The sequence below is a fragment of the Hydra vulgaris genome, chromosome 05 (assembly GCF_038396675.1).
Source record: "Hydra vulgaris chromosome 05, alternate assembly HydraT2T_AEP".
In the NCBI taxonomy this organism is placed as follows: Eukaryota; Metazoa; Cnidaria; class Hydrozoa; order Anthoathecata; family Hydridae; genus Hydra; species Hydra vulgaris.
Window position 1 is genome coordinate 29,330,177 of NC_088924.1, and position 15,683 is coordinate 29,345,859.

At 26.1% G+C, this 15,683-nt stretch overlaps 1 protein-coding gene across 5 annotated transcripts in view; it reads right to left on the reverse strand.

The window, feature by feature from the left end:
- The window catches only part of LOC136080766 (phosphatidylinositol 3,4,5-trisphosphate 3-phosphatase and dual-specificity protein phosphatase PTEN-like), an 87,351-nt gene that overhangs the window by 37,344 nt on the left and 34,324 nt on the right, over positions 1 to 15,683 (reverse strand). For all 5 annotated transcript variants that reach the window (XM_065797846.1, XM_065797847.1, XM_065797843.1 and 2 more), the window contains one exon: positions 3,237 to 3,280. In XM_065797846.1, the coding sequence (XP_065653918.1) occupies positions 3,237 to 3,280 (44 nt within the window). The remainder of the gene's footprint in view (positions 1 to 3,236; positions 3,281 to 15,683) is intronic.

A 15,683-nucleotide genomic window follows, 5' to 3' on the forward strand; every position in this document is an offset into this window, starting at 1 on the left:
ATATATATATATATTATATATATATGTACATATCTATACATATATATATATATGGGTATGTATATATATACATATATATATATGGGTATGTATATATATACATATATATATATAAATATATATATATATATATATATATATATATTTATATATATATATATATATTATATATATATATATATATATATATATATATATATATATATATATATATGTATATATATATATGAACATAGATGTGTGTATATAAATAGATATTTAAGAACTTTGTCTTTGTTTTGTTTGTTCACTATTTTATTTCAGTGTCATTTAATTTTGTTGTTGATTTTATTAAAATTTTAATGCTTTTTATTGTATATCAACAACAACGTCAATATTTTGATCAGTTAGGGCGCCGGCCTGATAAACCATAAGTTACTGGTTTATTTCCCGCTCTGAGCATATGATGTTAAGCTTCATATTTTTTTAGACCTTGTGCATTGGTCCTGATTTCTCACTATGAGTCTAAGTTTATGATTTCTATTACATGCAGATTGTTTAAATTATCTTTATTTTTTTTAATATACACTTTCTAGTACCTTTATTTTGCTCAGAACATCTGTTCAAAATATCTTTTTAATTTAATTTTTTTATCGATTTTCTTTTCCTTTTTTCATTTTTAAAAAATTATTTATGTTGGGACTAGAGAGCTATGACTATTTTCCATAGACTTTTTACACAGCTTTTACGTATATATATATATAGATTTTATTGGTTTAATACCTTTTTTATTTCTTCATATTTTATATTTGTATAATTATCTTTTGCATAATTTATCTATGTTGCATTTTGCTTTTAACTTCATTATAGTGTAACATTTATGCAATTTTTATCACTATTTGTTTATTAATATAATTATCACTATTATTTACAACTATGACTAAAATACATAGATACAATTACATACACAGTTGCTGTTTCTGCGAAAGCATGTGTTTGTTTCTGGAAAATATCTGAGCTAGCTTATAGAACTAGAAGATAATATAAATTCTATATATGGATACTAAATTTATCATAGGTAATTTGTAGTATGGCTGGGTTGGCCGAATGTGTTTCGGGGAAATTTTCATGCTTGTTTTTAATAAAATGACTAAAATAAACAAATACGGTTATGTAAATAATTGCTGTTTCTGCCAGAGAATGCTTAGGTTTCTGGAACATTTCTGAGCTAGCTTATAGAACCAGAAGGCCAGAAGATAATATAAATCCTATGTATGGATGCTAAATCCATCATAAGTAATTTGTAGTATAGCTGGGTAGGCTGAAATGGTTCGGGAATAGAAATTTTTACGCTGGTTTCTAATAAAGTGAATAAAGTATTCAGATACGGTTGCGTACATAATTAAATGTTTATAAATACATATATATAAATATATATATATATATATATATATATATATATACATATATATAAATATATGTAAATATATATAAATATATATACATATAAATAAATACATATACATATATATATATATATATATATATATATATATATATATATATATATATATATATATCTATATATATATATATATATATATATATATATATATATATATATATATATATATATATATATATATATATATATATATGTATAAATAAATATATATATACATAGATATAAATATATATATTTATATGTAAATTATGTTAGTGTATTTTACAAATAGAGTGCTCAATGTTCTTAAAGAACAGAGCAATAGTTAATTAGTAAAAAACACTTATCTAACTTTTATCTTCGACTTGAAGTTTCACCATTGCTGGATCATCAGGAAGAGTTAATAAATCTCAAAAAAAATTCAATTTATAGAAAAAAATTATTTTACAGGAAGTTACAGGAAGTTATAAGTTTATAATAATTTATAACTTCCTGTAAAATAATTTTTTTCTATAAATTGAATTTTTTTTGAGATTTAGTAACTCTTCCTGATGATCCAGCAATGGTGAAACTTCAAGTCGAAGATAAAAGTTAGATAAGTGTTTTTTACTAATTAATTATATATATTTATATGTATATATACATATGATGTAGTGTGATGTAGTGCGTTGTTGATGTAGTGCGTTTTGTGTGCGATGTAGTGCGTTGATTATTAATGCTTTGATTAAGAGGCACAACCGACAATGTTCGGCAATCATTCCATTGGCTACTTTTTTTAAATTTAATGCTTTATTTGAAAGTAGTATAATGTGTTTTAACTATCACTATTATTTATATAAAATTATGTTAATTATTTATTTTTTAAAGTTTTATAGAATAAGTGCATCAATGCATATGTAAATATAGCCGTAGATAGAGCAGTGGAGTGTTCATACATCAACTGGTTTAAGTAGGGAAACGCATAGTGGAGTGCACATACATCGACAAGGAGATAACGTTTTGGCAGACATTCTTTTAAATAAAAGATAAGTATTTCAATATTGATTTAAATGGGATTCTTAAGTTAATATATAAAAAAACATTATCAAACTAGATTTTTAGGTGAAATAATCAAAATAATTTAGAACTTATGTTTAAATACGTTTGTAAAAATAAGCAAAAATTACTTGTATGCATATTCAAATAATGCCTTCGTTTTTTAAAATATAAACTAATGTAGGTGGCATATATATAAAAAAAGTAACTCATGTTTTAAAAAATAAATTTCATTAAATATATTTTCACATTACCAAAAATAACAATTTCAAGAATATGTATACCCAATAAAAAGTTTACGAAGTAAATGTTGTTAATTATACTTTCATACGCTTAAACAATACAAAAAAATATTTTTAACAGAATCATGATGAAGAAAATAATCATTTAATAACATTAAATAGAACATAAACCAATTTATACCTATAAACAAGCTTAAAAGCAAGATACAAGATAAAAATATTTATTCATAAAGAGGGGCTATTTTATACAAAACTAAAAAATAATAAGTAATTTTTCTAGCCAGACAATCGATATGAAATCAAATAAAACAATTCTTTTTTTAACAGTATTTTTTTTAGCAGTTTATAATCAAACAACATTCGTTTTAGCAGTTGTATGTAATGAAACAAAACGTCACAATTTATTTTAGAAAAAACCTTTAATTTAACATTTTAATATTTAAATATATAAATTGTATGTATAAAAAGAATAATTCACAAAATAATTATAAAAAGATTTAGCATACTAAGTTTTAAAAAAAGTTCTAACATAATACCTCTACTACTGAACTTCTCTGGCTCATAATACTTTTCTGAACAGCTAAAGATATATTAATAATAAAACATGCAATACTTTTATTATATATGGTAAAATACTATAAAAGGGGAAGGGAATTTCATTGTTATTGTCAACTCTAAAAGTTGACAATAACAGCAAAATAAATGATAATAATTATAGATTGAAACAAATCGTAAAATATTTCAACTGACTAGATAATTTGAACTATTAAATGGTTAATAATTACTACTCATAGTCAACTCATGAAGTAAGTTAAAAACCTACTAATGATCAGTAAGTTAAAAACCTACTAATGATCAGTATGTTAAAAACCTACTAATGATCAGTAAGTTAAATACCTATTAATGATCAGTAAGTTAAAAACCTACTAATAATCAGTAAGTTAAAAACCTACTAATGATCAGTTAGTTAAAAACCATTTCATAACCTGTAAAGACTACTATAAGGTCAAAAAGGAAATTTTTCACTTTTGATAAACCAGTATGAATAAATATCTTTTATGAAATTTTTTTATCTTTTTTGAAACTTTTTATGAAATCGCCTCTCTGAGAGCTGCTTCCGAGTTTGGGAAACTTGACTACTAGCGAGCCTCAGAACCATAAAAATGAGTTTTAGATCTGCACACCATTAGGAGTTAATAGAATGAATTGCCTATTCATAAAAACAGATACACAAGCAAAACCCATGCATCGAGTCAAGAAGGTCTATCATTCAAAATTCAAAACTGGAAACATTGTACTATAAATAAATCTATGCTAGCCTAATAGAAGAAGGGGTGCAATGGAGGTTAATGAATAGAGTTTGTTTATCTCGTAAGTCTTTGCCTAGGAAGTCTTCTGCAAGAAAGTAGCTGGATGCATTTAATGTCTGCACAAGATGAGTTTTTTTAATGAGAAACCATCTTTAGCCGACTCAACCAAGAGCCCCAAGGCATGTATTTAAATATCAGCACTTTTATTGTGTAATTTGTGTATTTATGACTTGCAAATTATCTAACTGCATTTTATAACTATTATTTGTTTTATCAACAGGATTAAAGCAATAAAGATGTCGTACATGGTTTATGCTAAGAAAATCACAACTCCAGCCCACGGTAACACCAACCTAACTGCCGACCTTAAAGTATTGAGGTAGGCAAAAAATTGCCAAACTCGTTTCTATGTTTTATGGTAAGACCTTTGTATCAAGTTTTTTTTTGCCGACCTGATGCTGATCTTTTGATTGAGAACGGCAAATTATTGCCAACCTCAGTTTTCCTAATTCTGAGGGTTGCAAATCTAATCATCAACATTCTATTGCCAACAGCAATACCATTTTCATAAACAGTGGTAGTTCTGTCATTGTTGCTAAACCAAAAATGGAAACAAACTAGTTTTTGACAAAAGCACTTGAGAGGAAGACAATTGATCTTAAACTAGTACTGTAGGTCATTGTACTACAGATGCACTGTAATAAGATAGCTAATAATACCTATAGTTTGTTTTCAATTGTTTTTGAAATATAACAGATTAGAGTCAGGAACACATTTATGTATGCAGTATGATGTATAAAATATGTATATAAATAAAGACATCCGAAGCAAGCAACTAAGTCTGTATTACTATCAAAATATTGACAGACAGAGGTTGCAAGTATGTGGCAATAATGCTTTTTTTTGTTATTACTTTTGTTAATAATGCAACCTGCATTAATAACAAAAATAAAAGATAAAAAATAAAAGACAAAAACAAAAAATAAAAGGCCGCTCCAATTTTAAAATGAAAACCATGACTTTTCCATAACCTTTTCATGACTCTTAATAAACTTTTATGATAAATCACAAGAGTAAAATATTCACTACTTACCATGCTCTAAGCATTTGCAACTTGGCCATTATAAAACATGCAAACCAAAAACTAATTGGTAGAAAGTTCTGAAATCATGTCTGAAAAAAACTCTTTTTCATTTACTTCTCTGATAACTTACACTGCAAAAATATCTTTTTTAAAAAGGACTTAGACTAGACATACTAGTAATTTTCTTTGCACAAGTAGAAAAAAATAAAGATCATTTGTACAAGCAGTGAAAATATCAAAACACAGGCCAATTGCTTATATTTCTGTCCTAAGATAAACATTTACACCTTTATGGCTACTCAAAAAAAGATGTTTGTTGTTAAATATGGACCAAGGTTAATGATAGTTTCATTGCCAGTGCTATTGCTTCCTTCCTTGTAAACTATTTCAATTAATATTATGCAGAACATTTAGATATAAACAAAGATATAATTTGGAGTGACGATTGCTTGAATTCAAAATAGCTGGTTATTTAACTTCAGTGCAAAAATTACAATTCTCCCAGTTTTCATGAAAAAATTTAAAATGAAATATTTTTTTTGGGCAAAGTCTGAGATCTTTCTGTCTTTGAAGTAAAACAATAGCACTTAATAAAGTACAAAATCAGTCTAAAAAATCAGTTACTAATTAATCAACCAAGTATCCAATTAACCATTCCATATATTCACCGTTAACATCATTTTGTATTTTATTTCAACAGTTTTATATAAAAAATATTTATGAGGTCATACAACACACAAACCATTTGACATGTGTTGTGAACATTTACATTTGAAGGACCCTGTCGTTCAATTTTGGACTGTCACTATTTTAATCAGTATGATTTTGTATTAAAGGCCTAGTAAATTCTTTATTCATAACTATAAAAAATATGTAAAAACTTATATAAATATAGATTGGTATTATATTACATTAATACATAGAAAGCAAAGCATATTTATAGTATTTTATAAACCTATTGTTGAATTTTGAAAATGGAATATTATGTTTTAAATAGTGCAATTAATTAAATTTAGATTTATAGCAGCATAAGCACAATAAGAGCATTAGAATTGTATTCTGAGGGTCTCCAGTTCAAACACTGTTTTTGGCACAATAGCAACTTTAGTGAAGGTGAAACAAATTTGTTAAGTGTATGTTAAACAATACCATTCACAGAGTTCAATACAAAAAAATTGTATATGTTAGTATATCTGTCAATAATAGAATTCAATATAGGATTAGACTTTTGACATCACAATTGGACCATAGAAATAACAATAAATTGTAAATTAATATGTGGTATAACTTAAAAAACTCTTGCTTTTCAATGCAGTAAAATAGCTGTTGGCAATTAGCCAAAACAGCAAACTTAAAACCATTTGATACTAAAAGTATCAAATGTAAAATTTCACATTTGTTAACATTTCGATTCTGCACAAGTTTTTCACACAATAACAAGTTTAATACAAATTGATGATAAAGAGGTTTTTCTAGTAAAGCAAAAATTTTTCTTAAAATCTTTAACTTTATCTATAAAATATTTATCATTTGAGCTATAATATTAAACTATATCAAAATAAATATTTATTAATAAACTTATTTACTTAAAAAAATTAAAAACTTAAATAACAATAAAATAAAAATGTTTTTATGAATATACTTTATGTTTAAAAAAATAAAATATGTATAAAATGTTTATCGCATCTTAAAACTTTTTTGCAACTTTTTGAGAAATCGTATCAAATAATAAGTTTGTTTTTTTCATTCACAGATGAAGTTGAAAGTGATTCTCTGTGCATAGGTATCTAACCCATCATGGGTTTTATGATATACAATAGCACTTCCCATATTGCAGCAGGTCATATATTTATACCTTCACACTTGCCTCCGATTAAACTAAATGTTATGAAACCTACAGCAAGGATTTATGCATTGTCCCAATTTATACAATACTATCTGTTGCACTACTTAGCATACTTTTCATTTATCGCTTAGACAAGCTGTTTCTGTCTGTATCACCTGTTTTTAAATATTGCGTTTTTATTATTCATTATAATCCCAAAAAATTTTACATTAAACTTTAATTAAGTTCTATGAGAAGCTCAAGCTAAATTGACTTCAAACATCCTTTAATTTACAGCAAACCCACAGTAACCACAGTAAAGCAGAAATTATTAAATATAACTCGATTCTACATTTAATATGTAAAAAGTTAAACCGCAAATTGAAACAGATTTCGCACAAATTTAGAATATTAGCATATCACATATGCCCTTTTTTGTTTTGTTTGTTTAAATCACTTTTTAGTTTTGTGATTTGACCCCAAATAATGTTGTATTAAAATATTGTTGGTACAATACTAAATTTAGGTTTGATATGTCATAGAAATCACAAAATTATTTTCTATCAAAATAGTTATGTATTAAAGGGCCCGTAGAGACCCCTAAAAACCAGAAATTTTTTTAGGCTTAAGGAATTTTTTCCCAAAATGTATGGAAAAAAATATTTTGGATATATCATTTGGATATGAATGTCATGAATATGTTATTTGTAAAATACAAACCCATGTCGTAAACATTAATTGATGTATAAAATGATTATACATCAATTGATAATTTATTAATTCATATTAATTAATAATATATTAAGTTAATTAAGATAATAAATAAGTTAATATATTTTTTTGAAATTAACATAAAATAGAAACATTGTAGTGACTTTTAGAAACATTTGGAACTAAGGCTAATAAAATATAAGTTTTTACAGAACCTTCTCTATATTTTGAACTCTGAGGTTCTTTTGCATAAGTAATTCTTGTTATTTGTCTTCATGATTGATTTTCCCATCTTCTAAATCTATCATCTCACAATCTGACAATAGATTTAAACAGACCTAAAATATGAAAAATATTTACAAAATGTTGTACTTTTTTATTTTAGTTTTAGCTGAATCAATCGCGTACTGAAACATATTTGCAATGAGATAGAAAAAAAAAATGTTTATTTACCTTAAGCAAATCTCTTCCTCCATCAATAGAGAGTATTACTATTTGAATGCTTAGGTTCTTTTCTTTAATCACAATAAAGCAACTTAACAAATTTCTCGACATCTGCACGCTTAATAATAGATAAATTTTCCTTCACTTACAAATTTCCTTTGTTAACATCAAATTCTTGATAATCTATTATAAACAAATCCTTAAGTAAACCATCAATTACTGGAAGTACTTTTTTCAGGTTTGCTTGTATCCAAGTTTTTCCTTTAATTGATGATCTGTTTAAAATAACATTTGTTTAAAATTAAAATTAGCTATATCAATTAAAAAGAGCAATAAATAGTATACTTCAAAAATAATATTATCTGAGTTCTTTAGCTAGCTGAATTTGTTTCAAATTGGACAAAGTTAGTCTTGATTGAATCCTTATTAAATCAATCAGTGATGTCTAGGTTGATTTTTTAAGGATTATTAATTGATAAGGATTCTTTAAAGATTTTAAGAATCTGATATTTGTAAAGGTTTTCCACTTGCAGCAAGTTTAAATCTTTTTGATCCTTGATCAGGTATTTTTTTTGAGATAACTTGAGAAGCTGTTCTTTAGCTTTAGCTAAGGTGTAAATATTTTTACCGCAAACATTTTATTTCCAATTTGCTTTTATTTTCCTTTGCGATGTTTGAAAGGCGAGATTTATTAATTTTTTATGGGATGAATGCGACTTGGAAAACTTTCTACTTCTTTTTGTTCAAGTTTTTCCACATAAACTGGTTAGTTTACAAATTTTTCTGAGACAAATTGCAGAACTTCTGGCTACAGTTCAAACAATGTTTTCAGCTCAGTCTTTAATTAAATCTGGCAAGTAGTTTTTTCAATGTGTATTGTTTCTACATTTATCACATATGCCAAGTGGATTTTTGAACTACTGCAATCTAAATCAAATGTTCACTTTTTTCACTCGCTTAAACATTCAATAATCTTAATGTTTTGTGCGAACAAAAATAAAAAATCTTTTTTCTGTTTGTGTTGTGATGGCACTTTTTTTTTTTTAAATAATTACTTTTATCTAAAAGTGTATATATTTATATATATATATATATATATATATATATATATATATATATATATATATATATATATATATATATATATATATATATATATATATATATATATATATATATATATATATATATATATATATATATATATATATATATATATATATATATATATATATATATATATATATATTTATATATATCAAATTCTAATGTTAAATTTTCAAGGTAGAATTGATTAATTTTAATAACATATCACACTTAAATCAACTCATCGTAATCGTAGTCATAAGAAATTGATAGTCTGGAAGTACGGGCCGTTTCTTTATTAAACACACAGCTTAATGATCTGCATATGGCTATTACTGATGGAATTTTTGACAAAAGCAAAAAAATTGAACGATATCTAGATGTGTTATTATTTGAAGATTGCTTTCCAAGATTGGTATCCAATTTTTCTTGCAAATTGTGCTGCAAAGTTTACAAAACAAAATATGGCTTAAAAAAACGAAAATCTTTGAAACACAAACTAATCAACTTTACTAGCAAAGAAAAAAATTTTATAACATTTAGCCATCTTAATCCTAAAGATATTAACGAGGAGTCTGTATATAAATTTTTAAATAATTTATGTATGCCTGAAGAAATTCGAATTTTCAATGAAGAACTTTAGTTTTAATTTGAAGATTCTCTTTTGAAAAATTTTTTATTACAAAGTACTATAGTGATGTAGAAAAACCTTTATGCGCTCCTTCATTAAAATTTATAGCCATCAAAGTTTTATTAACCAATACTTTGCTTACTGAAGTTGAACCACATAATTCAAGATCTTTCAGGAAGTAAATGTAATACTTTATCTAATAGTGAAATTTTGTTAGCCAATAATTTTTCTGAAAAATAATTGGGTATACTTCAAGATTTGGCTGTTTATGTTTTGCAACTACTTTACTTGAAGTTTAAATTTTCTAAATCTGATTAGCAGTATATACAACAATACATGGGAATATTATCAGCATTCAAAATTGATTCAGATACTACTCAAATGTAAACTGATGCAAAGAACAAAGGTGATTTATTTAAAACTAACACGTATATTCAAACTATCTTTATCCAAAGCGAAACAAAGCAAATCTTTTGTAACGGCTATCAACTGCAAAGCACTGGTTAATGAAATACTTAAAGACTCAGTTGTGATAAGTAACTTAAACAATATATGTTACAGCACTGAAGCGTAGATTGACCAAAAAGCATCTTTCTGTCCTCTTCAAAGGATGCTTGTTTTGTTTACAAGGGTAAGAAGCTTATCCTATGCTAGATATATTTGTCAGAAACATCAGATCAACAAGCGACCAGCACGTAAATCTTCTATAAGAACAGAGTTAAGAAAAGCAATGTGCAGCAATCATGATTATTTTTGCAATTTGTATACAATTTTGAAAAATTTAAAACAATTTTGTAGAATTTTATAAAACCTATTAAATTTTATTCCAGACATAACATGATGTACATTTCGTATAAGCTTTTTTTTTTTTGAAAATATTAGGAACCTGTCTGATGTTTAAAAGACTTGAGGAACCCCTAAAGATATTTTTTTTTCAAAAATTTTTTGATTCCAGTATTATTTTATTATATAGAATTAGGACTTGCAGTAAGAACTTTTTTGAAAAAGTTTAAACCTGAACATGTTCAATCTATTACGGAAAAAGTTCGAATTATTTCAAACTTTATTTTAGTTATATTAAAACGCACAATATACATGTAATATAAAGTGTGTGTAAAAGCTTTTATTTGATTATCATTATTAATTAGGACAAAAGTAAATAATATCAATTAGTACTCTTCAAAGTTTTGAAAAGTAAATCTAAATACTTGGGCCTAGCTTTGCAAGCTTCAAAAACAGCCATTTCTTTTTAAACAAGGTTTGTTCCAATTTCCTGATGGTCAAGTTTCATTTCAGCGTCTGATTGTTCAAAAAAAAGTTTGAGTTGTTGAGCTAAATTCAATTCATTTTTTATTTGACTTTTTAAGTTATCAGTTATACTATCAGTTTTTAATTTTTTATCATCATCAAAGCTATCGTCACAGGGCTGAAATAACTGCTGAATGAGATTAGTAGACAGATTAGTAACCGTCTTTTTTTTAATCTTGTTGCCAAATTCTTCTTTATCAAATCTTTATTTAAGACATCAGATTTGACTAGTACTTCATGAGGTAAATTAAATAAATGTTTCTTCTTTCAATTATTATATATACAAATATATGTTTCACATTTATGTATTTATATATTTTATATTACATTGATATATTTTCAGTTTATGAAGCTATGTTGACTTATAGGTCTCATAGCTTCATAAAGTTTTTTACTTGTAACTTTAATCAAAATTTCAGAATACAAAAGATCAGCATCTTTTTTTGAACGAGTTATAATGCCCAATTTTAGTGGTTTTAAAGAAAAATAAAATTTTCGTTCTCATTCAAGCTCATTAGTTAGAGGAAAATCAATATACCAATCAGAGTTGTTTTTACTTCTGTTTGCACCTCCAAAAAATGTTCAAGTATATCAATAATACTGCTCCATGTTGTCCTTGAGTCACAAACCAAAGTTTTTTCTTTTCCAAACTTTTCAATTATGTTAGGTTGATGTTCATCATCATAACACACTGGTGATCTACGAAATTTTTTAACCAATTTTCTTATTTTTACCACAGTTTCTTGATATTCAAGTTTTAATAATGGAAACAAAATCTTCACTAACTATGAATAGTTTGAATATCATCACCAACTTTAGTCCCATCTTTATCATCACTGTAACTTTGATCATAATCTACAGCTTAAATATCACTATCAACAAGGTTATTATCAGAACCATGTGCATCAACTTTGCTTTTTGTAAAGTGCACATCAATCACACATAGATGAATAGCGTGGTTGTAACACATTTGATGTTAAGGTTTAGTGTTATGATCAATTTATTTCATTAAGCTAGCTCCATCAGTAACAGAAGCTACAATGTCTTTGTTCAAATATAAATCAATAGAATTAGGCTTATCACTGATCAATTTAATATCTATTGTTGCTGGCATTGTACCTTGGGTTCTTAACATTCTAAACGATTGAAATCTTTCATTATGATATAGATTTAAGTTTATATACAATCCGTTTTTTACTGAAGTATAGTTATCAAATGTAAGACTAAATTTACATTTATCTTAAAGTTTTATTTTCAAAGAACTTATAACTTGTTTCTAATCTGAAGATTTTAATGACAAGATCGTGAATGATTTAAGGACTTTGAGAAATTTGGTATCCCTGGGCACAAAATTTTACTTTTAGCAATGTTGTGAAAGCTGATTCCATCAATAGCTGATAGCCGACTCAAAATTTCACCCTTGAAAAAACTTTTATTTTGCGGTATTTTGGCTGCAGGATTGTTTTTTTTTTTTAAATGCCTTAAAATATCTGTTTAACCAGGTGTTTTACGTATAATTTTACAGACTTTACACTTTGAACTCTGTTATTCTTCGGAAAATTCGAAATAGCCCTATACCTCAAATCTTCTAGTTGTGCTTACATCTTTAAACTTATCCTTATTTATTTTTTATTTCATACAACTAAAACTATTTATTAGCTCGTCAAAGCTATATTAACTGGTCTTTTTTTTTTGTAATTCAGAAATATTAACGATCTCTCTTATAGGTATTGCCATGGAATTTCTTTAACAATTATAAATATGTAACACACGTAACTATTTAAATTTTAAAAACTAAAAGCAACGTTCTAAATTATTTGTTTACCTATCCATTTGTGAAATAAACTTCAAAAGAGTTGCTTTTGAAAAAATGCATTGCACGAAGATAGTATGCAACAAAGAAGATCAAAACTTTTTGCTAATTCAAGGTTTTTTGTGTTTAATTAAAAGATAGGTAGCAATAAGTGGTGGGCACTTAAGTAAAAGACCCAGAAAATGCATTTCCTTTTGTTAAAAAAGAAATTAAACTTATGATTTATGAAATACTTACGAGGAAGATAGTCAAATTGTGTAGGTACTTGTTGTTTTGAACACCCCCTCCCTAATACCTGCTAATGCATTTTACGGACTCTTCACATTTTTTGCACAAATAATGTTTAATGCATTAAAATGCACTTTGCAGACTTATCAACCTAAATTAAGAATAGCTTGCCTAATTTAATGTAAAAATCTCAGGTGCTCAATACAAGGGTAGAAATCAATATAAGGGTCACGGCACCTGAGAGTATTGTTGTAATTTATCAAAAACTGCTCACTTATAATTAAGAGTAACAATTCTTTTGACAAAATTAACAAATATAGAAAAAAATAACTGTTGACAAAAGCGCAAAAAGTAAATTCATTGAAAATAATGTAATATATTAATTTAATAATTAATATATTATATAATTGTATTTTAAATTATCATAAATTTTCATAAATGTTTTCAAATTTAATTTGTAAATACTTTCTGCCAGATAGTCCGACTAATTTTTTTACTATTTATAAAAGTTGTATCATTCTTGAGACTAGATAGTTAGGATACATACCCCATTGGTTGTTATATATTTATTGATAATAAACAGAAAAAATAAAAAATGTGGACATACGGCTTCTTGGTTCTTGGCTGATGATATATGTTTTGACTTGTTGTCCCATTAAAGAAAACTCTATAAAAATTTATTGTTAACCATAATTGATTGGTAATAAAAGTTTTTTAGAGAAAAAACTATATGCGAAAATATGGACAAATTTGTTTTTATTTTTATTGTCGTCACAAAACCTAACGCTCAAAATTGTAAACTAAAGTTGATTATCTTATTTAATTGTTATTGTATCTAATTTAATTAAGCCAATAATGTAATTATATAATGAAAACTTTTTATGAAAATAACTATTTTTACAAGAATTTAGTCACTGTCTGGGATTTGAAAAAGTTAGTTATCTATTTAATCAGACTTGTTTTCCTTTTACTTCATTTTTTTTCTTCATTTATTTCACTAAAATTATATTTTTGACATTAAACATTTCCAACAATAGATCCTTTAGAATATTGTGAAATGACATTGTTGTCATTATACTCAGTATCTCTGACAATAGGATTGTCACGGCTGCTGCCAAGAGCACGCTGTCTTTTAAAGTAGTTTTATAAGTTGCCTTAACAAAACTTTTCAAAAAGATTATAAGGAACATTATGTTCTAAAAGAAACTATATTTACTATTCTTAAACCGCATTCTAAGTTCTCAAAATAAAGTTGTGAAATATGACTCAAAAGTAGGTGCAGACCATTGTTCTACATAGAACGAGTACTTTGTCCAGAACCAGAATTTGCATGGCAAATACGAGCAGTTTTAATCAAGTTTTGAGCATCTAAAAAGAATATATGTATCGCTTTTTATTTTGAATGAATAATTTGTGCTCAGTAAACTAAATGCATATATAAGTAAACTAAATACATATTTAAATACATAATACATAAATTCGTATTTAAGTTCTTATGCATTCTAAAAAATTTCTGTTAAGAAAGACACCATCAGCTAATGTAGAAACAACATTTAAATTTGTACTTTCAAGGTAACACACAGCATTTTTTTAAAGTAGAAATATTTGTTTTTTTATTGCTTAAATCAAGTTGTTTCTCCGCACAGCGGCCTTGTTCGTCTAGGTTCGTGTTTCAGAGTTATAGATTTGAGAGAGGGTTATAACTACAATTAAGTAGCCTCCTTGTCTGTAGTGGGCTTCTAGCCTATGGTAGGTATAAAAAAAATCAATAAAACTAATAAGCTCTCCAGTATATTTGTCCTAAACTAAATGTTCTTGAATCTTCATTTCATCAAAAATAATTAAAACAAATTTTTCTTGAGGATGGACATTTTTTTTTTTAGGCAAGTTTACTTTAAACAGCTGGATTAAATTCCCTAATAGGTTGGATGTTTTTTGTAACCTCTTAAACTTCTTAAGCTTGGAAGAATTAAAATCCTATCACCTATCTGTGAATCATATCACAATTCAGTATAAGCAGATAGCAATTAAGCAACAAGGCTTAGACAATACTTTATTATTATGGGGTGATATGTAATAGATGAAAACTAGAACAGGCCAAATACTTATGCTGCTCTTCCCAAAACAAATTTATAAAAGGTGAGATTCTCTTTTATTGCTAGCTGAATAAATTGAGATCAAAACTTTACTAAGTTTTGAACAAATTTTCTTGTTACATTTATTTAAAGCAGATAGCATTAGCCTGCATTGCTGTAAAGTCAGTTAAACTTTACTAGAAGAAATTACAGAAATGGGTGGATTAAATTTAGCAAAAGTTTAAGAATTGATTTTTTAGAGAACAACTAGAATGTGTTTTAAGATTCAGTTCATAGAAAAATCTGCATTATTGATTTTTTCCAAAACCTACAATTTGATGCAGTTTAGACTAAAGAGTCTCAGTTTATACTAAAGAGTCTCTTTAAAGAGATTTTATAAATAAAATAATCGAAAGTTTTTTTTGAAAATTTAACACTTCAATAGGATAAGAAAGTTTTACACCATTG